This window comes from Vulpes vulpes, chromosome 14 (assembly GCF_048418805.1).
Source record: "Vulpes vulpes isolate BD-2025 chromosome 14, VulVul3, whole genome shotgun sequence".
Lineage (NCBI taxonomy): Eukaryota > Metazoa > Chordata > Mammalia > Carnivora > Canidae > Vulpes > Vulpes vulpes.
This window is the reverse complement of record NC_132793.1, coordinates 23,415,875-23,442,508: the sequence shown is the minus strand read 5'-3', so window position 1 is coordinate 23,442,508 and position 26,634 is coordinate 23,415,875. Positions and strand designations below refer to the sequence as shown.

Below are 26,634 nucleotides of genomic sequence, written 5' to 3'. Positions count from 1 at the left end.
CTTCAAAGACCATCTTACAAGATGACATGACTCTCTCTCCTTTATGTCAACTTCTTGGTTGAATAACGGGCCCCATAATCACTCTAGTATTCTTGAATAACTTGCTATTCACCACTGTAACTCAATGAATGTTATATGGAGCCAGAGTCCTATTGTACAGTACTAGTAATAATACTCTTCAGCTTGCAAAAGAGTTCCTCATCAGTATTTCCTCCTAAGGCACTTGGAGGCAAGTGTACATCATTAGTACATCAGTAAGGAGGCAAGTGTACATGATTACGCCCATTTTTAAGATAAAGGGCTTGGGACTGAAATGGCATAGCTGGTAGCAGACAGCACTAGGTCTCATACCACAGCTCAACTACTTGGCTGTGTGACTAAGGGGCAAATGATTCACTCTCAGTCTCCTTGTATATAAAGTGAGGGATTGGATTAGGTGATCTCTAAGACCCCCTCCAACACTAGTGTAACATGATACACAGCCTGGGGCTCGGGTGGAGGTGGGTATCCAAACATTTAAATAAAAAAGACATAATCTCTACCCTCTGATAGTCCACAGTTGAGTGGGGGAAACAATGTGTACATAAGTAACTTTGTCACAAAGCGGACTACTGAAGGATGTGGCAGAGATAACAAGAAAATAAGAAAATGCAGAGGGAGGCTGGAGGAGAAAGGGATAGAGGATTCTGGCTTTTAGATGAAAGAGATAACGATTAGCAAGTTATATTCTAAGGCCCATGTCAAGTGCTTTCCACATACTATGTAATATGTATATATTATTATTATCAACCGCATTTTACATATAGGTAAACCAAGGTATGTAGAAACATTAAATAGTCTTCCTATAGTCCCATAGTCTGTGAATGGTGAAATAAGGCTTTGAACCCAGGCATTATGACTCCAGAGCACTTCTTAATTTTTATTTATTTTATTTTTAAAAGTAACCTCTACACCCAACGTGGGGCTCAAACTCATGATCCTAAGATCAAGAATTGCATGTTCTACTGACTAAGCCAGCCAGGCGCCTCTGGAGCACACTCTTAGCTACCAAGCTAAGTTTCCATGGTTCTCAAACTGCAGGGCACACCAGAATCACCCAGAACTTTAAAGAATGCACATTCCAGGTTCCAGGCCCCTAACCTCTTGCTATTCAGATTCTATGATTCTGGGGTCAGGCTGGAGAATTTGCACTTGGTGTAATAAATTCCCCAGGGACTTCTGATATAAGTGTCCCATCACCTTGAGCAACACTGTCTTGGTTCCCAGAATCTCTCTAACTTGCCTGATCATAAGAATCATCTGGGGTTCTTGTTATAAACAGATTCCTAGGCCCTTCCCCTGAGCGTTCTGATTTTTAAACTTAGGCACGTTTGGGAAATACAAGGAGTTCTTTTTCCTTGGCTGTGCTTCGGGGTGAGAGCAGACACTTACAGGCGCATTTCTTCAGAGGCTGAGTCTGGTGTCTGTGGATGGGGACAGCCTCCTTGAGAACATTTTAGACCATTGTGTAGATCAGGGATCGGCAGCTCTTGGCTTATCTGTGGTTTGACCAAGGCTCAGCCTCAGCAAAGATATGAAACTGCTAAATTTCTCTTTGTCCCTTGTCCTCTTCAAATGCTGGTCCTCTTTCCTATCCAGGACCATTTCCTCGGTCTGGTTATCTCTTTCCTTGTGTGCTTCTTGGCTTTCTGAACAGCTATTCTTTCTCCCCTTTTTGATTCTTGAATCAGTGTCAATGAATGGCTGTCTGTGCTGATAAAGTGCAAGGAGAAGAAACTAACCTTTTTGAGTCCTGTTATGTGCCAGGCACCATCAGCTGACAGGACTTTAGTTATATCCCTTATAGAGGCAAATGACTTCTTTCTTGAAGGGATATTGGCCGGAGAAGGCACTGGAAAGACACTCCTAACAACCCTGTCCCCTTCCCAGCTCTGAGGTTTGTACAGCCTGCAAGGCTTCCTTGCTGTTGAAGACCTTGGGCCCAGTCTCAAAATCCTAAGAACTTCTGGTGGTCTATGTGGAAAGGAGCTGGGACCTGTAGATGGACGCTATCCCAGCATCCTCTTGTCTGTCCCACCACATCCTGATGGACAGCTGCCAATTCCGATAGATCATCCAAGATGGCCCATGTCTTCTTTGGACAAGGGTCAGGACTTTTCCATGCCCTGGAAAGCCAAACATGAACTGTTCAGATGCAGCTCCTGACCACAGGATTGGGCCCCTGACAGGTAAAATGGAATGCAGAGGGTTGCCCTAGGACAGTTTCTGGAAGGAGATGAAAGGAATCAAGATTTATGGAGCACCTGAATATTATCTCATTTAATTTCCACATAAATTCAGCCAGGGAGTAAGTGGAGCCTCCTGGGAACTTTGTGTTTATTGGTTTGCTTCTCTCTTCTAAATTTCCATATGGAAAACTTCAAACTCACAAAAGAAGGGAGAATGATAATATGAACCCCCAGGCACCGATTGCCTTGCTTTGGCAATTACCCATATGATGTCACTACCATCTCACCTTACCCTCCCCCGGCCACTGTTATTTCCTGGCTGATATATTTTAAAGAAAATCTGTGGCACAATATCATTTCACCTGTAAATACTCTAGGATATACATCTAATGGGTTATTTTTAACACAACCACAAAACTATTATCAAACCCAACAAAATTATCAATAATTTCTTAAAATCCAATTCCCAGTTTGGGTCTATTTCCAAAAATTACCTCAAAAATGTCCTTAAGCTGATTGCTTGCATGCAGATCCAGACAATATCCACATGTCACACATGGTTGACATGTCTCTTAAGCCATTTTCATTTACAGCAGTCAGCTTGCTTCCCCACCCCCGACTCTGCCAATATTTGCTGAAGAAACCAGGTCACTTGTCCTGAGTAGTCATTTGGCTCGATGAGATTCGGATTCACTTTTAACACATCTCCCTTCCTCCTATATCCTGAATATTGGCCAATAGACCTACAGGCCTGACTAGACTCACTTTTTGGCAAGAGCTTCCTAAGAGGTCCGTGTCCTCCCTCTTGCACTGCCATCAGGAGGTACAGATGATGCAGGCTGTCCCACTGTTAGAGGCTCTAAGGTTGAGCAGCTGCTCCAGATGGGTCAGCCTGATCCAATCACTATAATATTCACCTGCGGGACTTTTTTTTTTTTTTAAGATGTATTTATTTGTTTATTTATGAGAGAGAGAGAGAGGCAGAGACACAGGCAGAGGGAGAAGCAGACTCCACGCCAGGAGCCCAACGTGGGACTCGATCCCGGGACTCCAGGATCGCGCCCTGGGCCAAAGGCAGGAGCTAAACCGCTGAGCCACCCAGGGATCCTCTGCGGTACTTTATTAAAAAAAAAAAAAATGTTGCCTAAGTCCTGACCCCAAACTTCTGAATCAGAAGCTCCTCCATCTATGTTTAAAAGGCTCTCCTGGAGAACCACTGGATTGTAAGGGTAGAAGGGTGATTCTAATTTTCCATGTCATTGGAGTCTGTGTGAAGGGCAATGTCTGGCAAAGTCTGGCCTACTGTACCTTCTAGCTGATCTCAGGGGCTGCTTCCAGGCACCTTCAGTCCTCATCTGCTTCATTGAGTCAAGCACTGATATCTGAGTTCACTAAGCTCTGGTGAAAAGGGAGCCCAGCCCTGAGGAAGATAGGAAGAGTCATTGAAACCAGCCCTTCACAGAGTAGAGTCCGTCTGCAGTGACCTCTATGACTCTTCCCACCCGGAATTAGACCAGGGAGGGACCATAATCTCCCTTTAACAGATGAGGAAAGTAAAGTTCAAAGTGGTCATAAAAATTCACACAGTAAGTGGCAGAGCCAGGTATGAACCCAGGAGTCTGAATTTTTAATAATTGCCCCATGTGATTCTGCTGCAGGTGGTCCAAGGACCACATGTGGAAAATTACTGACCATTTGGCACTGTTCCATCTGGCTGCTGTCACCTAGCCCTGTCAAGCACAAAACTTGCCCTCAAGGAGCTCACAGTCCTGGGGCAGAAGAGAGTGTGTGCTAGTGGCTGTAACGTACAGTGGAAAAGGGTCAGTGCCATAAAGGTGGTTCAGATAAACTACTGAGAGAGTAGAGGAGGATGCACGCACTGCCAGTGGGGGAGATCAAGGAAGTCTTCCCGGAAGATGTGGCAATAAGCTGAACTTTGAAGGAAAAGTAAGGTTATTCTGGGTGGAGGGGACAGCATTGGCAAAAGAATAGAGGCCAAGGGAAATAGAGGCCCCTCAGCATTGGAGGGGTCAATGAGATAGGGCTTACCAAATATGGAGATCCAAGCAAAGGAAGTGAAGCAAAGACAAGGTATGCTTGAGTAGCTGAGTAGGAGTTTTGGGTACTTGCTAGGAGGCCCTAGGACTTGAGCTTCCAACCCATAGAAGCACTCCCTATTGGGGATGGTGATCCTTACACACAGTTCAATGTGACCCTGCTAGTTAATAGTGACCTGTAGTTCTGAGTGTTTTACACACCTTGCCTCACTGACTTTACCCCCATTCTTAGGATGAAGCTACAGATATTCCCTGCATTTCACAGAGGAAGAGATTTAAAATGTCCCACTGCCGCGACACGATGGTGCTAGGATTCACGTCAGTCTGGCTCCCTCAGACTGCACTTCTGATGACTCTGCTTCTTTGCTTCTCACCCTCTTGGAGGGCGAAGACCCTAACAGTCTCCTGCCCACTAAGTACTGGGATCTTCTCCATCCCTATGCTCTTCCCCTCACAAGCTCCAGGGTTTTTTGGTTTTTTTTTTCCCTGCCTCTCTCTCCTTTCTTTCCATCTCCCCAGAGTAGCCCCCACAGAACAGGTACACTGGGATGCCAGTTCCCCAGCTCCTCTCTGCCTTTTGGTCCCTGGAATAAACCGACAATCCTCTTCCCTTCAAGGGCTTCCACCTGTTCTCTGCAGAGACCCAGGCACAGAGGCTACCAGAGTAATAGACACAGGCTGAGGACAAAGGTTTAGAGTCTTGCCAATTTCTCAGAGCCCTGCTCCCTGGTTCCCAGCGGAGATCCCTGTGGATGCCCCCTGAGAAAGAGACTGGTCAGGAGACAAGAGGCCCGAACAGCTTGTCCCAGGTCAAAGAACAGGCCAGGAGCTGAGCCAGGCAGGACCAGCCCCCAGGAAGCAGAGCTGCCTTCCGCTGGCTCTAGTAGCTGCCTTTGTTTGGGATGGAGCTGAGAGATGAGCTCACCCTTCCCCGCTGCCAGAGGAATCAGGACCTGAGGAAGGAACTGGGGGCGGCCTGGTCTCCTCCTGCCAGCTTGCCCTTCCCCAGCAGAAGGCCAGCCCCAGGCTCTTGGCCAACCTTGCACTGATCTTGCCCATCCCAACTTCACTGAAGACACTAGTGGTGTCAGCAGAGAGGCAGGCATGCACACGTCTGGTTCTGCCCCATAAAACCCTTCTCTCTTCCCAAGACCTTAACCAGAAAGGCCAGAGACAATTCCCAGCCCCATCTGACCCTTACAGGGCCCTCAACTGGGCTGGACTGGGCAACTTTGCCAGTGACACTGGAGCCAAAGTAGGCACCAGAACTCCTGACCACCTCCTGGGCTCTTGGCAACCTCCCCTGGACTTTAAGGTGGCAGGAATGAGCTGCAACCTGCTTTAGGGCTGGGCAATGAGAGTCAGAGCTCAAATACCAGAGGTCAAGGCAAGCAAGAGTTTGTAACTAGACAGACATGGATCAGGACTATTGGTATAACAGCCCACCCAACTTCCTGTTCCTTGTTCCTTCCCCAAAGTTGGAGTTACTTAATCTCCTTCCCCAATATCAGGACTTGTTCTGTCCCAAGCCCGATCCAGAGGCTCCGAGGAGTTGGCCTAAGAATAAATATCTGGTAGCTGGAACCCCACTGGCCTTGTGCTTCCTTTCTGGTCAATGGGCTTATTCCAGGCACCAAGCTTCCATCTTATGTATGCTAACAACAGCTACTATGCAGCACCATGCCCTTTATACATATTATCTTATCCAATCCTCAAAAAACCCTATGAAGTAGGTATAATCTCTTCGTTTTACAAATGAAGACATTGAGGCTCAGAGGGTAGACCTTCTGGCCAAGCTCACAGAGCTAGTGGGGGTAGATAGAGTTGGGAATGAAGGAGTCCATCTGGCTCAGGGGCCCACGCTCACTACCACTGTGCCATGTTGCCACTTCAGCTTTGTGCTCAGGATCCCGTGTCCCACTTTCAGCACCTGGATCTTGTTGTTTTCACTCACATTTGAGTCCCTGCCTTGATCTTGGCCATGGTTCAGTTCTTTCAGGACTGAGGTCTTGCTGGACTGGGCCAAGGGCCCCGCGCTCAGGCCTTCCTGCCCCTGGACCTCCTGATGCAGACTGTCAGCCTGCCACCCCCAGACCTCCCCTCTGCTTGTCCTACTCCCTCCCCTGGCTTGGCTCTCTTCATCTCTCACCCAGACCTTTTCACCAGCTTCCAAACCAGCCCCACCGACGCCCTACCTCTGGTCTCCCTCTCCTCTCATTCCTCCTCCAGCCACAGAGCAGCCAGAATGACTCATCATGTTGCCACCCCCACTCTTGCTTAAACCCCCCACTGGCTAAGAAGCCAGTCCAAATTCCTTTGCGTGGCATCACAGAGCCTCACTTGCCAGCCTGGCTGACCTCATCTCTCTCTGCCCTCCCCTTGTGCTTTGTTCCAGAGCCAAGTGGAATGAGCCTCCTTGTCCCTGGATCTTGTTTATAGCGTTCCCTCTGCCAGGAATGCCACCCCCACCCCTCCCTCTCCTACTCTGAATGCATTCTCCTGACTAACTTTTTACCTTCTAAGACTCGACTTAAACTTCACCCTTTTGAAGCTTTCCCTGAATATCTTTAAGTCACTCCTCCCTTTTCAGAATCCTCTCTTGACCCTTACTATTAAAGTACCTGGAACACGAATCGCACTTATTTTGTTTCTCTCTCCAAATCCACCCCCTATATGGAGAGTTCCAAAAGGCAGGACTGTGTATGATTTCTGTTAGATCCCAGTGTCTGGCACAGACCTGGCACAAAGCCTTTTTGCTTAGTGTTTGCTGAAGCAATGGATTGACTGATACGAGTGGGTGCTCTGGGCACCTCTCCACCCCCCTCTCCACAGGGAATGACCTCTTCCTGGTAGCTGTGCATGAGCTGGGCCACGCGCTGGGACTGGAGCACTCCAATGACCCCAGCGCCATCATGGCGCCCTTCTACCAGTACATGGAGACACACAACTTCAAACTGCCTCAGGATGATCTCCAGGGCATCCAGAAGATCTATGGTGCGTGGCAGGGGAGAGGGGGCCATGGCTCCTTCTTTGGGGATGGACTGTGATGACCTGCCTGAGGGGTGGGGTGTGGGGGGCACAGACATCCATCAGCACACCACAAGAGTTTTTGTCATAAACAAGACAGAACTAGAAGATAGACTGGTATCTTGATAAGATATGAAAGTCCTGCTATTATGCCTCCCTCCTAGCTCTTTGTTCACACTGGTATATGAAGGTCTTGTTCTTATCAAGTCAGTTGAATGGGAAGACCAGTTTACTTGAGCAAATGCACTGCAGCCTAGCACAGCCGCCTCAGCCCCCAGGCTCCCTCTGGAGGCCCTGAGAACCTCACAGAACAGATGGCCCCAAACAGAACCGTGGTTCACTTCACCTTCTAAGTGAAGCAGTGGAGGACCAAACAGGGGAGGTAGGGACTGGAGGGATTTTGAAAGTAGACTGGACAGGATTTGCTGATAGATCAAACATGGGGGTAAGGGTCAAGGACAACACCAAGATTTCTGGCTTTTCTAATTGTGAGGGTGAAAGGATTTACTAGTCTGTTGCTCAGAGATCTGGGCTGGGATATTGATTTGGAATCTTTGGTGTCCAATTTTTAACCACTAGCCACATGTGACTACTGAAGTTTAAACTTATATTAACTAAATTTATATTAGTTAGAATTAAATAACAATTCAGTTCCTCTGTCACACTAACAACTAGTCATTGCAAGTGCTCAACAGCCATGTATGGCTGGAGGGTACTGTATTGGGCTGTACAGATATAGAATATTTCTACCATCATTGAATGTCCCATTGGACAGCTCCAACATAGAGGAGCCATGAACCTAGGTGACATCACTCAGGGTGGTGATTCTTAACTAGGGGACTTGTTGGAATTACCTTGGAATTTCAGTAAAAAGTGCCCACATTCTCAGAGACCAGGTTCTAATTGGTCTGGAGTGCCTCCTAAGCATCAAGGGTTTTAAAAGCTCTCCTGGTGATCTTATTTTGCCGCCCAAGTGAGAACATTGACCTAGGACAAATACAGAGAGAAGAGGACCCAGAAGCACTCTCACCTTTAGAGTAGGGTGGGTGAGGAAAGGCTACCAGCAAAGGAGGTAGAGAAGGAACAGCCCATGAAGTAGAAAGAAACCCAAGTCAGTACAGGCTCCTGGAAAAGTGCTTCTATGATCTTGCTACTCCAAGTGTGGGCCTCAGACCAGGAACACTGGCATCACCTGAGAGCCTGAAGAAATGCAGAATTGCAAGCCACCCCCAGACCCTCTGAGTCATAATCTGAATTTTATCAAGATCCCTGAATAATTCAGATGCATATCAGAGTTTGAGTCAGTAACCCTTGGATCTGGCAACATGGAGGTCACTGGAGATCTTGACAGGGCAGAAGGTGTCTTGGAGCAGCATAAGGAAGAAGGGGAGAGAGAGTGAGGCTGGCATGTGTGAAGAGGGCAGAGGAAGATGGTATGGGACACAGAACCTAAGAAAGGACATGCTCTCTCATATAATAGAAGACACGAGATTTAGAGGTGGAAAGATGAGAGTTCCATTTAATGGTGATTTTCATCTATTTTCTCAAAGATTGGGGGAGAGTAAAAAAAAATGGGAGAAGGAACAGGGGGCTGGAGGGTGACAGATCCCAAAGCTGCCTGGGTGGTGACAAGGCCCTGACAGGGGAGGCAGGGAATGGCCAGCTCTGTCTAAAATGCAGCCCCTCTCTCCAGGACCTCCAGCCGAGCCCTTGGAGCCCACAAGACCACTCCCCACACTCCCCGTCCGCAGGATCCACTCACCGAGTGAGAGGAAGCATGAGCGCCAGCCCAGGCCCCCTCGGCCGCCCCTGGGGGACCGGCCATCCACACCGGGTGCCAAACCCAACATCTGTGATGGCAACTTCAACACGGTGGCACTCTTCCGTGGTGAGATGTTTGTGTTTAAGGTAAGGCCAGTTGACTGGCAACACCTGGATGGTCCCCTCCCACTCCTTCCCCTTTTGCAGAGCAGGAGAAGGTGGACGCTCTGGGATTAGGCCCATTTGGGGCCTGGATGGCAGCTGGCCCAGTGGCCAGGACATGGGGTCCCTTTCTGGTGCTGCCAGGTGAATTGACTTGTTTCTAAGAGGGAGGCAGGTCAACTGATAATCCTACACCTTCCCAGGGGTAATGCTGGGGGAAAGTAAGTGCTAGAGACCTGCTTTTGGTTTGTGACTTTCAGCAAGTCACCTCCTTTAGGGACTTCAGTTTCTCCATCTGAAAGCTGGGAGTCATTTCTGTAATGAAGGATGTATGAAGATCGAAGGAGCACATGACGGTGAAGATAGCAGCTTGGTGTAGGGGCTGGCACGGGGTGACTGAGTCTGTCTCTGGATCCTGGCAGGGCTGAGAGGCCAGTACTGAGGGATACCTGATAGAAAGCTGACCAGGCTATGTCTTGTCACTTGTCCTATTCCTGTCACTTCAGTCATGGACAGACCAGGTGGCAGCCTGTTTGGTTGGTGTGTTGCAGATTCTGAGACCGTATTTGGAATGCAGGATTTTGATTAGGAAGTACCTTTGGAAAAAAAAAAAAAAAGAAGGAAGTACCTTTGGGATCAACATTTGTGGGAAGGAGGGAAGAAAGCAAATTGGGCAGAAGGAGAAAATAAGCAGCAACTAGGTTCACTGCAGAGTTGGCTGCTCCCACAGAGAGTTCTGGAGCTGGAATGGCCCATCAGAGTCTTCCCACATCCAGCCCCAAATAGCTGAGGCTTGGTACCCCCTGTTTCATTCAGTCATTGGATGAGAAAGGGTATGACCTTGGGAGAGCTCTGTGAGGTCGAGGCCATCCCCAGAGAGGCTGGCAATTGAAAACAGCCTGGTGACCACACGCTGGCCACAAGGACAATGAACCCTCCACTGAAGAGGCTCTGGCCAGTGTGTCTCCATCACACTGCGTGGCTGTGGGGGGCTGCCCCACTCCTCTCAAGTTTTCCAAGCAAGCTTTGAGTGATGAGCAAGAATCAAGCAACCTGGGCCAACGTCAATCCTGCCTTTCACAGCATAGCTCTAGGAAAGTCATTTGGCTTTCCTTAATATGCTGTATATTTCAGATCTACTAGCAGATTTGTGAAAGTCAAACTAAGATTTAAAAAACTCAGTGTGAACGCTCTGTAAAACACCTTAAAAAATAAACTTTCCTAGGTTTTATGCCAGCTTTTACGAATCACATTCATTATTCTGCATTCTGATCCCCTGCACTGAACTGTTCCTAGGCAAGTCTGGGTTTTATCATCCCTATTTACAAACGTGAAAACTGAGGTCCTGGTAGGTGATAAAAGGCCTTTCCCAGACTGCCTACTGTGCTGCACACACACAAGACACTAGTTGCAAGAAGAGGGCTTTATGAGACTCTCGGCCTACTGAGCTGCCATTTATTCAACATCAGCTATGTACCCTGTGCTGTTCTAGGCACTTGATCCATAATCTCTCATCTGATCCCCATCATTACCCCCATTTGAAGGTGAGGCGCTTGAAGTCCTGTGCTCACGGTCATGTGGCTCTGAGTGGAGGAATCCAAATTCACACCCAGGTCTTGAGGGATTCCCACAGCTTGCTTCCCAGGGTCCCCGCACTGCTGGGTGGAGCCCGCTGGTGAGGAGTGGCCAGCCTGGGGAGGGGCTGGCTGATGTCAGTGACTCTCTGCTGCCCTCATGTGGCCACTCCAGGCCTGGGCATCATCCCTTCCAGCTCCTCCACACCTCATCCCTGTACCAGGCCTGCCGTCTGTCTCATGGCCCCTCAGGCATCAGAGCCATCAGGAGGCTTATATGAAAAGAGTTAATGGGCATCCTGTCTTCCTCAGGGGACTGGAAGCTAGTAGTAGATGGACAGACATCACAGAGGGTTCCAAGGCTGGGCCCACGAGAAGCTTTGGGGTTATTGGGGCCTGAGCCCCAGGGCAGAGATCACTAGGTTGAGGCAGGGCCTGCTATGCCTTTTTCTCCTCCTGTTAATCCCCAGGATCGATGGTTCTGGCGCCTGCGCAATAACCGGGTACAAGAAGGCTACCCGATGCAGATAGAGCAGTTCTGGAAGGGCCTGCCTGCTCGGATAGATGCAGCCTATGAAAGGGCTGATGGAAGATTTGTCTTCTTCAAAGGTAATACAGCCTGTGCTGAGAGACCTGGGACAGTTCCCTGATTTTTTTGGGACCTCCATGCCCCATCTGTACACTGGAAGGGGTGGGGTCAGAAGCAGATGCTCTCCAAGGACCCCTTTAGCCCTAACAGAGACACTGGCTTCTGACAGGACAGATGAAGGTGCAGGCAGGTGAAGCACAGTCTGGGGGGAATCGAGTCACAAAGTGATTGCTAAGGGTCTGTGTGTGCCCAGTTGGTGGGATAATGAGGCTCACCCACATGAAGCAGAGGATGGTCCAGGCACCTAAAGACCATGCAGTACTCCATCGGAGGCCATCTCCGCAGTTATGTAAGAGTTGGTTGGGAGGAGGTCACAGGCTGAAGGGGTCAGGGAAGGGGGTTGAGGAGCTAGCTTGTATGGCATGTCCATCTGGTGCTAGGTTGCTTCATTTTGATTATCTTGAGGTGGGCCCAGCCTCAGAAGGGTAAGATACAGATACTGAGATGTGAAGAAAGCAATCCAAGGGGAAGGGACAGCTTGGGTAACAGAGTAGTGTGGGAATGTGCATGTACATTGGAAGAGCTTAGAAGTTCCACTGACCAGCCATGGAGCCCCATATTGGAGAGTGGTGAGCAGTGGACTGGAAAGGAAAGTTGGGGAGCATCCTGAGGAGTCTTGGTTTCCAGGCCAGAATGCAGTCTTGACCAACTAGATGTTTCTGAGCAGTGGAGAGCCAGAGGGCAGAGGTGGGGAGGCCATTTCTGAGTCAGCTGCTGCACAGGAGGGGAGCAAGTCGACAAGGCCCACACTGGGGAAGACCAGTGAGGCCAGAGTGGGGACAGTTAAGATGCAAAAGACCTCATGAGAGGCTGAACACTGAGAAGAGAAGGAAAGAGAGAGTCAAAGGTGAGGCCAGGGCTTCTCATTGGGGACCGGGAGGCAGAAAGGTAATGAGGGAAGTAGCCCCCTGTGGAGGTGATGAGGAATTCTAGGAAGCCAATGTGGAAATGCTCAGAGGCTGGTGTGCATGGGATCAGGGTTCCTGGGTGTGGGGCTCAGGTCTGGTGGAAGTGTCTGTGAGCCCTCAGAGCTGGGTGTCACTGATGGAAGGTTGGGGAGTACTAATATGTGTGAAGCCACCGCAGTGGCTGAGGACACCCCAGAGAGGACAAGTCACATGAGCGAGCAGTGGGGTGGGGCACGGAGGCTGGGCAGCAGGAGGCCAGTTGCCCAGCATCTGTGGTGGCTGGCTTCTGGCTTCTTGCCTCCTTGCTCTGTGGGAGACGGAGGCTGTGGAGCAGGCCTCAGTTGTTTCCCCCGACACTCTGGCTATGAATGATTTCAGTCCTAGAAAATGGACATGTGGCACTAACCACAACCTCTGGTGCTAGGTGACCAGGGAAAGCTGATCCTGGGCTTCTCTTGGCTACAGGTGACAAGTACTGGGTGTTTAAGGAGGTGACAGTGGAGCCGGGGTATCCCCACAGCCTGGGAGAACTGGGGAGCTGTCTGCCCCGAGAAGGCATTGATACGGCTCTGCGCTGGGAACCTGTGGGGAAGACCTACTTTTTCAAAGGTGAACGGTACTGGCGCTACAGCGAGGAGCGGCGGGCCACAGACCCTGGCTACCCCAAGCCCATCACTGTTTGGAAGGGCATCCCACAGGCTCCCCAAGGGGCTTTCATCAGCAAGGAAGGATGTACGTAAGGACCTGGCTGTGTTGGGGGGTGGTGTGATTTTATGTGGGTCTCAACAGGGCCCATGGGCATACTCTCAGGGCATCTTTGAGAAAGGTGCCTGATGTTAAAGACAACTGCCTCATATCTACCCAGGTTCACACAGTCAATTCATTCTCTTACCAGCTACCAAGTCACACTTCTCAGCTGCAGGGATGACTCACATTTGAGAGATGTTTTCACAGACTGACTTCACCCCTTCAGACAGCGTTTCTCAAGTAGTGGTGCTCAGATGTACTCTAGGGGTTCCTTGAATTATCAAATCTGAAAAGCAATGATGGATATGGGTGCTTTCAAAGGTGCTTGTTTATAAGGCTTTAGGGAAGGCAGATGGAGAGAGAAGCCTTTTTTATTTATGAGACATTTCCTAAGTTCCTCCTGGAGGCTAGGCTGGGAGCTTCCACCAGACTACAAGCTTCTCCAGAAGAGGGGCTGGGTGTTGCCAGGTGCAGAGTGGGAGTTCATGAATGTTTGTTAAATACATTTTCCCTGATCTGGTCAAAAGCACAGACTCTGGAGCCTGGCTGGTTTCATGTCCCGCCTCCACCACTCACTAGGAGTTTGGGCAAACCACTTAAGTTTTCTCAGCATCCTCATCTATCAGATGGGGGGTAATAATAGTACCTATCTCGACAGCATTTATAAGAATTAAATAAGATAAATTAAGTAGAGCACTTAGACAAACACCTAGTACATGGTCCCTGCCACGTGAGTTTTAGCTGCTATTATCATTGACATCATCTTGTTGGTGTGTTTTATTTTATGTAGAACAACAGGAATCATTCACTCACTGCACAGTAATTACTGAGAGCAGGCTTGTGTGGGAGAGCTGGGGAAGGAGCAGAGAACAACACTTGCATTACATCCCTGGCTCCTAGTCTAAAGGCAGAAAACAACTAAGGTGGCAACAAACGCTCTAAGGGAACGGAGTGCAGTGGAAGAGCTTGTTGGGGCGGGACGGTGAGAGGGCGTGTTAGAGAGCATTGTTGGGAAGGGCTTTCCAAGGAGATGTCACTGGTAAGAAACCCAGAAGTCTCAGGGGCAGAGCTGCTACTTGGTGGGTCTTCTGTGTACCTGATGCTTTACACATGTGTTCTCACTTTCTGGGAGCCTCAGAGACAGGTGACATCAAGGACTTTGGCCAATCAAAGTCCCAGGGTGGGGAGCTGTCCAATAGGAGAGTCTGAGTGAGTTGCTTTGCTATCTGTAGACTGGCTGGGCCCTGAAGGCTGTTGCTGGGAGCCTGCCCAGCCTCTCCACCTCTTTTCTTTCTAGGCCCTTCCCCAGCAGGGTCCCAGACACCCTGCATCTGTGTTGTAATGTGTGACAAACCAAAGAAAATCCATGATAACTGTGACAAGGTGGTGTCCGCTGTCAGCAAAAGGAGAAACCTTGCTCCCTGCCTCCCTTGCCTCAAGCAGAAGCTGGACTGAGGCCCTAGAGCTATGAAGGCAGTGCTGTCCAAGCCATAGTTTGGGAGCTGCTCTCACCCCTGCATGTGTGGGCAGCAGTGGGGGATGGTATAGGCACAGTGTGATCCCAAGCTAAGGCAGGGAGGCACAAATTGGGACTTATCAATTCTACATAAAGCCCTCAGTGGCCTCTTAGCACCTTTGAGATGACAGGCTAGGCTGCTCCAGGTCCTGGGCACACCTCTCTGCAATTCTGTGACCCTGCCACACTTTTGCAGAGTGTGCCAAGCACTGTCCTCCTCCCAACTTCAAGCCTTCCAACATGCTGCTCCCACCCCTTGATATGGCCACCTTCCTTCAGAGTTCCTCTTGTGACTCCAGGGCAGGAGAGATGCTCTTCTTCCATGCTGCTATAGCACCCTAAGCCCTCTCACAATGGGTCAGAGCAGGTGCAGGGAAGTGTCTGGGAGTGGTGATGCTGGCCATGTTTCTGCAGATTACACCTACTTCTACAAGGGCCGGGACTACTGGAAGTTTGACAACCAGAAACTGAGTGTGGAGCCTGGTTACCCACGCAACATCCTTCGTGATTGGATGGGCTGCAACCAGAAGGAGGTGGAGCGGCGGAAGGAGCGGCGGCTGCCCCAGGACGATGTGGACATCATGGTGACCATCAACGACGTACCAGGCTCTGTGAATGCCGTGGCTGTGGTCATCCCCTGCATCCTGTCCCTCTGCATCCTGGTGCTGGTCTACACCATTTTCCAGTTCAAGAACAAGGCAGGCCCTCAGCCTGTCACCTACTATAAGCGGCCAGTCCAGGAGTGGGTGTGAGCAGCCCAGAGCCCTCTCTGTCCACTCGGTCTGGCCAGCCAGACCCTTCTTCATCAGGGTCTGAGGCGCAGCTCTGGCCACTGCCCACCTGGGCCAGCAGGGCCCTAGGCCAGGGGTCATGCAGCTGAAGTGGTAGGTACGTTGGCCTAGGCTGAGCATGGGGCAGGGAGTGATGGTGGCTGTGCCCCAGGGTGGGTGTCTGGCACCCAGCTGCCAGCCTTCTGTCCTGGGTAAACTGCTCCCTACCCGAGGGAATAGGCCAGGCCCCATCAGGAGGCAGGGACCATGCCAGGAGGAGGCCCTGTGGTCACTGAATCCTGTGGTGTATCAATGAGGCACCACGGCTCCGTTCCTGGCTGGACCCAGCACCTTCTGTGGAAGCCAGCACTAGCACTCTCAGCCCCATCTGGGAGATGCCACCAATCCTGGTCCCCTTTTGCCAACACCTGCTGGTCAGATGTCCCCCCACCCCCACCCCACTGTCCTCCAAGGCTATAAGACTCCTGCTGCCAACATGGTGGGCAACAAGCCTGGGTTTCCCCTGCTGGCATTCAGCAGATCCCTCAGGAAACCTGCTCCACACATCAGGGTCTCCTCTGAGACCTAGGATTTAGGGTCACATGTTGCAGGCAGTGCTGTGGCCCAGCTGGGTCTGACAAGGACCCAGCTGTCACATCGTGAATATTTAAATGTCCTGTCACTACTGTTTTAAAAGTCCCATTCTGCAAAGGCTGCTTGAGGCGTTAGGTGAATTAGAGGTGACTATCTTGGTGATGAGGCCAGCATGGCTGGCCCTCCCCCAGGAGATAAGGACCAAGGTGCTGCTAAGGCCACTCTAGTGCCCAGACACCCCAGGAGCTGGATTCTGCTCATGAGGCTGAAGGGCTGGGGCAAGAGCTGACCCCATTTCTGGAGGCTGATTTGAGTTGTGACCATCCTCCACTCCCCTGTCCCTCTCCCCACTCTCCCAGTCCACAGCTCTGTTGCTTATGGCCTGGGGCTCAACCTGACTAGGTAGGTTAGGCAGAAATGGCTCCAGGCCAACATTCTCATGGCTTTGGGGTAATGGGCCCAGGGCAGCCTTCTCAAGTGTTCAGAGCCCAAACTCCCAGGTACCCTGAGGCCAACTCAATATCTCAGCCTGGAAGCAATGTTTATACAAGCTCGGCCCTTGCTTGACCTAGCTCACTGGGCCCATCCTGCACTGCTCTTTGCAAAGGGCACCCCAACTGGTAGCAGTCCCAGTGCTTGGGGCCCACCCTTCACCGTCTCTGGCAGAAATTCCTAGGGCTCAGCTTGCCTCTCTCCAACCTGGTGGAGGCAGCCCTTTTGCCTCTGAAAAGCCCTAGGCAAGACCAATGGGTTCAGTGGTGCCCACTGGCCCTCTGCCAAAGCCAAAAGGAGGAATCAATCCTCAGGGTGCTGGCGGAGCCTCAGATGCCATCCTGGCCCTCTGAGCCTGCATGGACCTTGCTCCTACCCTGTGGCCTCTGGGTTTTGGGTTGGCTTAACCTGTAGCAGACAGGGACTACTGTTGCCCTGGGAGCTGTCTTGAGCAAAATCTCTCTTGTCCCAGAGGCACCTCTGTGGGTCCACTGTGTTCCCTGTCATCATCTTTCTGTTTTTTCTCATTTTGGCCAAGGGCGGGCTCCCTGGGGCGGGTGGGGAACAACTGCAGAGATATTAGTGATTCATAGGTTTGTATAGTGTTTTATACTTTGCAAAGCACTTTATTAGCTCATACCTGTCCACTCACATGAAACTCGTGCAGGCCCTGGGAAGCCTAGGGTAACTCTCACCGTGCCCTCAAATAAAGCACAGAGAGGTTATTTCTCGCCCAGGCCATCGGGTGGGCTGGTTGGGCCTTGGGTCCCCACCTATGGACGCCTCTAGGGTCCAAGATGAGATCAGAAGGGTCTCTTTTATCCATCTCTTCCTGGCCTCCCTTCTTCCCTTTTAAGTCCCTCTCCACTCCTCAGGTTGGTGCTCTCACTTCTTGAAAGCTCTAGGCTCCCCAGGCTCCCCACTGGCTCCTGGTACTACCAAGGCCAGCTGAGAAAGAGCAGGAGATGGAGGCAGGCAGCGCAGGCTGCAGATGTGAGGGATGCAGGGCCAGGCCCGGAGAGGGCTCAGCCTGGAGGTTTCCAATCTCGGATTCTCCTGTCTTGTGGTCATCTGTTTGTCCATCACCCCAGGACAGGGCAGACAGACAGAGGGGCACAGCACTGGGGACCCCAGAGTCCAGCTTCCCCTCGGCCTGGGGAACATCACAGCATTTCAGTGTCAGTCACATTTTAAACTGATCAGCCTTTGTATAATGTTTTTTAAATCATTTCTAAATAAAACAAAAATACAGAGTGTGTTGTTTCTCTGGGATGTGGAAACAAGGATCAGGTTCTGGGAGTGGCCTTAAGAAGCTTCTGGGAAAAGGGGAACAGGGTGCTTTGGGACACACTCTGTCCCACACTTCTCATCTGCCAGGCCAGTGATCAGGTATTTCCTCTCTCTAAAAGGCTGACCCCAGAGTTACTGGGGTTCCTGGAACACAGCGTGATAATGCCTCACTGGGATCCAGGATGACAGAGCAACATCTCCTAGGAGTATGGGGAGGGTCACTGTAACTAGGTGTTCTCTGAAGCCAAGGCACATAGTGCCATAATTAAAGACAAAAGGAAAAGCTTCATTCTCAGCAATAAGGGACAGACCAGAGGAGGTCAGGTCAGCAGTCTTGAGGTCTTACCAGGAGTCCTGGCCTGGTTCTCGAAGCCAGGGCCAGGGAGGGCTGCCCCAGGACCCAGACCGCTGAAGAAGCTGTGGAGTGGGGGTGAACACGAAGGTTTGGGTGCAGGCCGGGAAGTGAACAAATTTGGGGGGAGCTAGAGGCAAGCCAGTGGCCTATGGTTCTCCGTGACCTCCTCGACTCTCCGAGGGTCTCCTGGGCGCCGGGGGTGGAAAGAGACACAGAGATGAGCCAGGTGAGGCGGACAGAACGACAGTTGACGGCAGGCAGGAATTGCGGAGGGCGGCTCGTCAATACCAGGAGGTGCAGGCGATGAGGAAGCGCACATCGTCCAGCGGCCCCCAGGGACCGGGCTCAGGCTGAGGCCGCTCAGGAGCCTCGGGCGCCCCGGGCTGGGGCTGGGGCTGGGGCTGGGGCTGGGGCTGGGGCTGGGGCTGCACCGGCTCCGGGGCGCCCTTGCCGCCGCTCAGCCGAGCGCCCATGGTCTGTAAAGAGAGGTCGTCAGGCGCAGGTCAGCCGCACACCACCCATCCGCCCCGCCCCACCCCGTCCGGTCCCTCACCTCGCGTCGCCCGGGCCGCGGGTCTCCAGGTATCCCAGCGCCGCGCCCGGCGTCCGTGTTGCGCTAACCCGCCGCCGACGCCGGGAACGCCTGACGTGTGACCTCACCACGCACCGGCCCCGCCCACCAGCAACCCAGCGACACTGCTCCTCCGTCCCGGGGCCCCGCCCCGAGACACAAATGACTCATCCGGGCGCTTCCGGCTCCAGACCCACTGGAGCTACTGAAGTTAAGTTGTTCAGAGGACGTCCAGGGCACCGGGCGGCCAGGCCGGCAACCTCCGTCCATCTCGGCCCAAGAAGACAAGACTGCCGTGTAGCCAGGTGCCCCAGACTCCCTACAGTTCCTCATACCGCCCGGAGGAGAGCTGGAACAGATCCCCATCCCTTGAAGCCCAGAAGTATGAGGTTGAAGTTCTGTGGAAAATGAGCGAACTCCAGTGGAGAGTGCTTCTTCTTGCCCTGGGAGGGAGCCACCCATCCTGATCATGGGGGAAGGAGGGTGGGCGACTGAAACTGAAGGGTGTGTGTGCATCCTACCTACTTTCCCCCAGAACAATGCTAGGGAAGGAGGGTTGACCAAACAACACATTCAAGAATAGCCAGAGGCAGCTGCCCTTTAATGGGGGTAGTGCAGGAAACAGAGCAGTCAGGAGCCTTTAAGGCCTGACAGCACAATATGGCAGATTTTTACAGTAACTGTAGGTTCAGGAGATGGGCACAGGTGAAGAGCTGGGCATCCAGCCACTCAGTCACAGTGAGCTCTCTGCCAACTCCCTGCCAGCATCCAAAACAGATTGGGTGGGGCACAGAGGGATTCCAAATCCAGCGCCAGGAGCCCACAGAACAGCATGGAAGGTGACTCAGGTGAGGCTAGAGAGAGAAGAAGGAACATTGTCAGTAGGTGCTTCTCAGAGCACACCTCACCCTTTATTCTTAAGATGCTTGCCTCCACACTTACCCCTTTGTTCCAGCTCAGCCCCAAAGAGCCACACTCAGAGCCCCAGATTACGCTGCTTCCTTGAGTTACAATCCAGTGTAGAGCTCTCAGTACTTAAAAACTAAAAGTAACTCCTTCCCCACTCAATTCAGTAATTTTTTTTTTTAATTTTTTTTTTTTATTTATTTATTTATGATAGTCACACACAGAGAGAGAGAGAGAGAGAGAGGCAGAGACACAGGCAGAGGGAGAAGCAGGCTCCATGCACCGGGAGCCTGACGTGGGATTCGATCCTGGGTCTCGAGGATCGAGCCCTGGGCCAAAGGCAGGCGCCAAACCACTGCGCCACCCAGGGATCCCTCAATTCAGTAATTTAATCAAACTTACTGATCATAAACCAGAACCTCAGGTCAAGTCCAACAAACATCAGAGAAGGCAGTAAGGGGATTCAAAAGAGAAGGGACATGCCCAGACCACAAATCCCCCAGTGGCAGGAATGGGACCAGGACATTCTTCCTGGAGGCAGTAATTATGTGTACGATTATAAAAGAGTATGTATTTCTAATCACCTATCCGACCCAGTCATTGTGAGCTCTCAAATCAATGGGTTCAAAACCAAAGGAGGCCAGTGAGTTTTGGCTCTTCTTTTCCAGTAAGCAGTTCTTTACCTTATCTAACTGCATGAGCTAGGACACCAGAATGCTGACCTGTGCTGGGGACTGTGGGCAGTTCTGCCTGACTTTAAGAGCAGTTTCTGAAGCTTCACCATTAAATATGACATTTGCTATAGTTTTTTAGGAGGTACCAAATATGTTGCAGAAATTTTTCTGTTCTTAGCCTTAGCCTAAGAGGTTTTTTGTTTGTTATTTAATTAAATGACTATGTACAAACTGTCTTCATTGCAAGCTATATTCCACAAGGACAGGGAGGGTATATTTTACTTATCATAACATCATGCCTGGTATAGATGTTCAAAACAAAGTTACTGAACAAATGAAAAAACTACTGGTACCGCTTTTGTATTCAGACCCTTTCAACTGCTCTCCCAATTCTGATTCCCCATCAGAATCACCCAGAGAAACTTATTAAAATAAACCACACATGGCTGGGTCTCACTCCAGACCCAGGCAATCACTAAGTGAGGAGAGATGCCAGGAATCTACATTAACAAGTATTGCAACATAGTCTAAAGGTCAAAATCACAGCCCTACAGTCAAAACTTCTTGATGTGGGCATTCAGGGTCTTTGCCACTACAACAGTACAACCTTTCCCCTTCAAACTCCCTAGACTTTCCCATCTCAGGGTCTGTCTGAAGGGCCTCCCCACTGCATCTCTGCATATTCAAATACTTACTCATTCCCCCAAGGCCCAGACTAAATGATCTGTCCTCCACAAAACCTTCCAGGATACCAGAGTGTCTCACTGGAGCTTCCTGAGCCACTTAGGGAACAGGGCTCAGTGCACATTAGGTAAATAAATGAATGAAGAACAGTAATTTTGCCCGTGGTAAGTACAGGGTCTGTTACTGGGTACTTGCTCTACTATGGGGTTTCTATCCTCATAAAGACTCCCTTGATCCTCAGGTGTGGCATGCCTTGACAAGAATAGAATCTTCAATGGGAAGGGTGAATATCCACACCTGCTGCTCCTCCAAAGGAGAAAGGGATTCCAGAGCCTCACACCTGACTCTCCAGGGTTAGGGCTGAAGAACCCACTTTTCTTTAACCCACAAAAATCCAGATGATTGTGATTTTGATGCAATCCCCACCCCCAACAAGTCCCTCGGGGTCCCCTCCTTCCCTCTGTAAACAGCCCCTTTCTGTCACAGGATCTGGGCTGCCGGCTGGGGACAAGACACACAAGTAGACACAAACTACAAAACAATGTGGTGAGAAAATAAGATGGCCCAAAGGGAAGCTCTGCCCAGAGAGGGGACATTAAGCTGAATCTTCAAAGCTGGGGATGACCAGATTTGCTGGCGGTGCTTGCTGACCATACCCCGTGACTGCTCAGCAGTGTGTGGGTGGGCCCTCCCATAGGAGGAAAACCTACAAGTATGAATGCACTGTGGCTCCCATTCCGGGTGGCATCTCCTTTCCCTACCCTCAAAAGGCAGAAGAGAGGCCCACGCACCTGTCAATGAGGGAATCCCGCATGCTGGTAGCGATGGTGCTTGGCTGGGCTTCGTTCAGCTTGAAGACACTCTCCACCACTGACAGCTCTGTGCTGGTTGTGTCCAGGCCACAGAAGGCACACCAGTCATTCACCACCATCCCAGCGGCAATCACCTCGCTGCCTCGGTTCACAGTGCCTGCCTGCCAAGGGATGGCTCAGTGTGGATCATGGCACCAAAAACCAATGTCTTGCCACTCTCTCATGAGGACTCTCCCCAAAACCTGCTCCCTGACCTGCAGCCCCAACTGCAAATTGTGACAGGTAATTACTCAGATCCTTAACACTTGGGCAAAGGAGCTATCTCAACAGGAGACAGAGGTCAGAGAAAGGAATGCTTACCACAAGGGGAACCTGAAGAAGAGAGGACAGCTCATCTTGGTCTTCAATTGAAGTTTTGGGATGTACCAGCCCTCCCTGATTGCTGAACACAGAGTAGCTGCCTACTAGCACCTGGTCAGCCACGGTCTGTCTAAAGACTTCCACCTTGAGCACGTCAGCCAGGATTTCTTCTGTTTCCTGTTAGCCAAAGGCACGGTACTCAGGACCCGGAACTTGCAGGTCAAGGAACCAGGGCCCTCCATGCCCAGAAGCACCCATGGCCTGGCTTCCTAAGCCCCTCACTCCTCTGCTATGTAGCTGCATATGGAAGTTTCTCACAGAAAAAGGAGGGAATATAGCTTGGAGCAGAGTAGAGACCAGCTACAGAGCCCCCCTAATATCTGTGCATGCCTTGAGTACACAGGGGCTGGTCTCTACATCACTCTCTTCCCTTCAACCCACACTCAAGAGTTCAACTGTCAATTATCTCTCTGGCATTGGTTGCAGGACAGGATGGGTCCATCTTCCTGATTCTGAAGGATTAATACCCTCCTCAGCTTCTTTCTGGCACTGACCACACCATGGAAGGCCTCTATTATCACTATCCAATGAGTGCCTGAAATGCGAGAACCCAAGTATAAAGACAAACCACAAGAGACACCCCTAAGTCCTGCCTGATAGGCAAGAACAGTGACTAACCATTGACTAGGCTGGACCTCTGAATCCTGGGCCAAATCGGGCTACCTTACCCTGTCCAGGTCTGGGTGGACCAAGGCCACATAGTCGTTGCACGTGGTAACATTGCCTAGGGCTGAGAGCCGCTCCTCCACCCGCCGGATCTGCACTGAGTCTGGGAGGCAGTTGCGAATGTGCTGCAGTTCCTGGTCGGTGGTATTGTTGGGCACCAGAAGGCCATGTCTATTCCCTACAGAGATCCGAATTAGGGGTGGGGCAAGGATGGACACAAAAACACATGATGCCTGCTGAACTCTGGGGGCTGAAGATACAATCCAGCCCAGTTAGCTTTCCCGGGAGCTTTAGGCCCAGACCCCGGCCCACCAACCTATTGATCCATGCAACACCCAGGGGGACCAGGAGTTTCACTGGGCAGGCCAGAGATACCCCAAGAATCTATCCCACCATACCCCACCCACTTTGCCATCATCAACCAGGGGGAAGGAGGACCAGCAAGAAAAATTCTTGGCATTGGTTGTATACTTTGCTACTTAAAAACTGAGGGACACCTGGGTGGCTCAGTGGTTGAGCGTCTGCCTTTAGCTCAGGGTGTGATCCCAGGGTTCCGGGACTGAGTCCGTATCAGGCTTCCCGGAGGGAGCCTGCTTCTCCATCTGCCTATGTCTCTGCCTCTCTCTCTCTCTGTATCTCTCATGAATAAATAAATAAAATCTTAAAAAAAAAAAAAAAAAATTCAAGTAACACTACATACCTCCCAGAATGGCTAAAATTTTAAAAAGAATGCCAATACTGAGTGTTGGTAAAACCATACAAACAACCAACAGGAGTATAAATTGGTCGACTACTTCAGATAATTATCTGATATCACCTACCATACAGAATATTCACATACCCTGTGACCAAACCATTCCTCTCCTAGGTATTATATATCCAATGGAAACATGTCCATGTGTCACTGAAAGATATGGCAACACTATTCAGGATAGAACTGAAAACTACCCAAATGCCAACTGTCAACACAATGGACGAATAACTGTGGTATACTTCTACAAAGTGCAAGAAGAATGAACAAACTGGGCAGCCCAGGTGGCTCAGCGATTTAGCGCTGCCTTCGGCCCAGGGCCTGATCCTGGAGACCCGGGATCGAGTCCCGTGTCGGGCTCACTGCATGGAGCCTGCTTCTCCCTCTGCCTTTGTCTCTGCCTCTCTCTCTCTCTCTCTCTCAGGAATTTATTAAAAAAAAAAAAAAAAAGAAGAAGAAGAAGAAGAATGAACAAGAAGAAGAAGAATGAACAAGAAGAAGAAGAAGAATGAACAACAGGGGTGCCTCGGTGGCTCAGGAAGTTAGGCAAATGCCTTTGGCTTGGGTCATGATCTCGGAATCCTGGGATGGAGCCCCACATTGGGCTCCTGGCTCAGCAAGGAGTCTGCTTCTCCTTCTGACCCTCCGCACTCCTGTGCTCTTTCTCTCAAATAAAATCTTAAAAAAAAAAAGAACTACAGTTATATTGTGACAATAACTAAACCTCTGCCTACCTCTGCAAGAACATAACTCTGAACTTTTGAACTCTCAGTTACACACATCATTAAAAAAAAACAAAAAACAAAAACAAACCACCAAGCAGAAAGTCCAAAGGTCATGATAAGGGACCAGAGTGTTACTCAGAGGCAAAGGTCATCAGGCTTTGATAAAAAATAAAAACTCTTATATGACCCCACAATGAGCAGAACTAGCCAGAAGGAGTGACAGGTGACAATAAGGAAATAAGGAGTGACAGTGAGACTGATCCAGCTCAAAGAAAGGACCAATGGCCAGAGTCAACAGTGATGAGACGGTGGGGAATAGGATAGGGATGCCACTCAGAGAAACGGTAATGAGAATTTAAGATTTAAATGGATTTAAATGGATAGCTGAAATTCTAGGATGACCCAGAATTTTAGCTTGTCATTTTGTAGTTGCAGAACTGGATCCTCAGAAAGAGGAAGCAACTTGCCCAGAGTCAATGGCAAGGGAGAAATGACATTTCAGTGTTCCCTCAAACTAGGTGTGGAACCTGGTGAGTCATTTGGGTTCTTTGAATCTTAGCTTCATCATTAGTCAGATTAGGCAATAATGCCTACCTGCCAGGGTCTTCGTGAAGAAGGAGAGAAATCAAGTGTAAGAGTGAAAGCACTTAATGTTGTTATTCTATGATCCAGAAGCCATCTCCAGTGATGGTCCCTCATCTGCTAACACTTAAACTGCGTCTGGCCCAGGTCTGGGGGATTCTCTAGTCTCTGGAGATAGTGAATGAAAACCTGGAAATCAAAGGGTCACTCGGGTCCCCTCCGAGGCTACAATAAAGACTCTCGTAGGCTCCACTCGGCTTACCCACACACATGCGCCCGATGATGCGGCAGCCGGCAATGGACGCGTGCACCACGGGGATGGTATCGGCGAGCTCACCCTCGAACACACTGTAGGGACATGGACTCAGCGGTCACGGGGCTGGGGGGCGTGAGCCCGCTCTCTGCCAGAGCCCCCGACTCCCAGCAACCTCCCTCCCATCCAGCCACCCCGCCGGCCCGCGGGTCCCGGCGCTCCCGTCGCACCTGTAGAAGTTCTCTGACCCTCCGATGGCCACTAGGCAGTAGGTGTTGGTGAGTTTGGCAAAGCAACCGATCTCACAGTTGTTCTCGAAAGACGCTCGGACCGCCATGAGGCCTAAGGGGCTGCGGGACCGGGAGTTCAGGGCCCGCGGATCCTCTCCCGGCCCCGGATCCGGGTTCCCCGGCCTCGGCCCCTTCGGCCCCGCTGCGACCACGCCCCTCTGGGCCCCTCAAACCTCGGGTCCCGCCCACTGGGCCCTTCTGGGCTCTGTAGCCCCGAATCCTCCGGCCCCTACCACTCGCGACGCGGGGAGCCGGGACCCGTCCCTTCCGGCGTCCCTCCACACCAGCTCGCCAGTCGACCGCTACCCCCGCACGCGGCTACAGCCTCGGCTCGGTCCTGAGCAGGCTTCCGTTTCCGCCTCCGCCCGGGGAGACTTCCGGGAGGGCTCGGCGCACCCGGCCACGCAGGCGGCCACCGTAGCCCCACCCCCTAGGAGGACTCGAAGGTCTCGAGTGGTCGGGTCGGGACCCCACCTCGGCCCCGCCCCAAGCACGCTCTTCATTCATCCCTCCCTCGGTTCATTCGTTCATTCATTCGGGAGCTTTTTCGGAGATACAACTGACCGAGACCTGTGGCTGGTTGGATGCGAGGCGTAAGAGAGGAGGAGCCAGGGATGTCTGGCAGATACCTGACGAGTGGATGATGGAGGTATCTGTTGAAGTAAAGGCTAAGAGGAAAGGCAGGGGTGAGGACGGTGACGTGCCTAGTGTGAGGTGCGAGACAGACGAGGCCAGATCTAGAGCCCAGGGGACAGTAAAGGGCTGATATTTGGGGCCGAGCCTGGGGTGGATGAGGTCACCCGTGGAGGTGTCTAGTGGGGAGAAATGAGAGCAGGACAAAGGCTGGAGAAGGAGGCGTGGCCAGTGAAGTAGAAGAAACCAGGCTGAAGAAGGTATTGAAGAGAGGGGAGGACGGATGAAACCGGGTCTTAGGGAGAGGCCAGATGGACAATGGTGTGTTGCCCCTTGCATGTGCTTGATCACATGCAGCACGTTCTGCCCCCAAGATAAATGGTGGCAGTCAAGGGACCTGCTCTCATCGACGAGATGAACTTGATTCTACAATTCGTATCCACAAAATGCCCCAGGGCCTCTTAGAAAGTCACAATGGGGCAGCCCCTGTGGTTTAGCGGTTTAGCGCCGCCTTCAGCCGGGGGTGTAATCCCAGAG

The 26,634-nt window shown here is 51.1% G+C and overlaps 3 protein-coding genes and 1 long non-coding RNA gene across 4 annotated transcripts in view; 1 reads left to right on the top strand and 3 right to left on the bottom strand.

Moving 5' to 3' along the window:
- MMP24 (matrix metallopeptidase 24) overlaps positions 1 to 17,738 on the top strand; it is a 43,040-nt gene extending 25,302 nt beyond the window's left edge. Inside the window, exons 5-9 of the mRNA XM_072736036.1 lie at positions 7,118 to 7,279; positions 9,006 to 9,220; positions 11,280 to 11,418; positions 12,832 to 13,098; positions 15,044 to 17,738. Of these exons, the coding sequence (XP_072592137.1) occupies positions 7,118 to 7,279; positions 9,006 to 9,220; positions 11,280 to 11,418; positions 12,832 to 13,098; positions 15,044 to 15,381 (1,121 nt within the window). The 3' untranslated portion in view covers positions 15,382 to 17,738. The remainder of the gene's footprint in view (positions 1 to 7,117; positions 7,280 to 9,005; positions 9,221 to 11,279; positions 11,419 to 12,831; positions 13,099 to 15,043) is intronic.
- Positions 910 to 3,648, bottom strand: LOC140595369 (uncharacterized). Its single transcript, XR_011996937.1, has 2 exons — positions 3,537 to 3,648; positions 910 to 2,165 (listed from the first exon to the last, which is right to left on the bottom strand). It is a non-coding gene; the product is annotated as an uncharacterized lncRNA (long non-coding RNA).
- On the bottom strand, positions 17,669 to 18,791 carry MMP24OS (MMP24 opposite strand). Its single transcript, XM_072736037.1, has 2 exons — positions 18,684 to 18,791; positions 17,669 to 18,606 (listed from the first exon to the last, which is right to left on the bottom strand). Exon 2 carries the CDS (start codon positions 18,601 to 18,603, stop codon positions 18,412 to 18,414), a length of 192 nt encoding a protein of 63 aa, XP_072592138.1. The 5' UTR covers positions 18,604 to 18,606; positions 18,684 to 18,791; the 3' UTR covers positions 17,669 to 18,411.
- Positions 18,792 to 19,273: 482 nt separating this feature from the next.
- EIF6 (eukaryotic translation initiation factor 6) lies at positions 19,274 to 25,890 on the bottom strand. The gene is made up of 7 exons (XM_026009827.2): positions 25,698 to 25,890; positions 25,405 to 25,524; positions 25,184 to 25,269; positions 22,866 to 23,041; positions 22,138 to 22,314; positions 21,757 to 21,938; positions 19,274 to 19,555 (listed from the first exon to the last, which is right to left on the bottom strand). The coding sequence occupies exons 2-7, from the start codon at positions 25,509 to 25,511 to the stop codon at positions 19,546 to 19,548; spliced, it is 738 nt and encodes a 245-aa protein (XP_025865612.1). The 5' UTR covers positions 25,512 to 25,524; positions 25,698 to 25,890; the 3' UTR covers positions 19,274 to 19,545.
- Positions 25,891 to 26,634: the final 744 nt, after the last annotated feature.

What these genes read in the sequence shown, in the direction of transcription:
- MMP24OS (XM_072736037.1), bottom strand. Translation starts at nt 18,603, where the DNA reads ATGGGCGCTCGGCTGAGCGGCGGCAAGGGCGCCCCGGAGCCGGTGCAG.
- EIF6 (XM_026009827.2), bottom strand. Translation starts at nt 25,511, where the DNA reads ATGGCGGTCCGAGCGTCTTTCGAGAACAACTGTGAGATCGGTTGCTTT. An exon ending in GGGTCAGAGAACTTCTACAG is followed by an intron (nt 25,270 to 25,404) that starts GTGCGACGGGAG and finishes ATGTCCCTACAG; the next exon opens with TGTGTTCGAGGGTGAGCTCG. An exon ending in TCCACCCAGACCTGGACAGG is followed by an intron (nt 22,315 to 22,865) that starts GTAAGGTAGCCC and finishes TTTGGCTAACAG; the next exon opens with GAAACAGAAGAAATCCTGGC.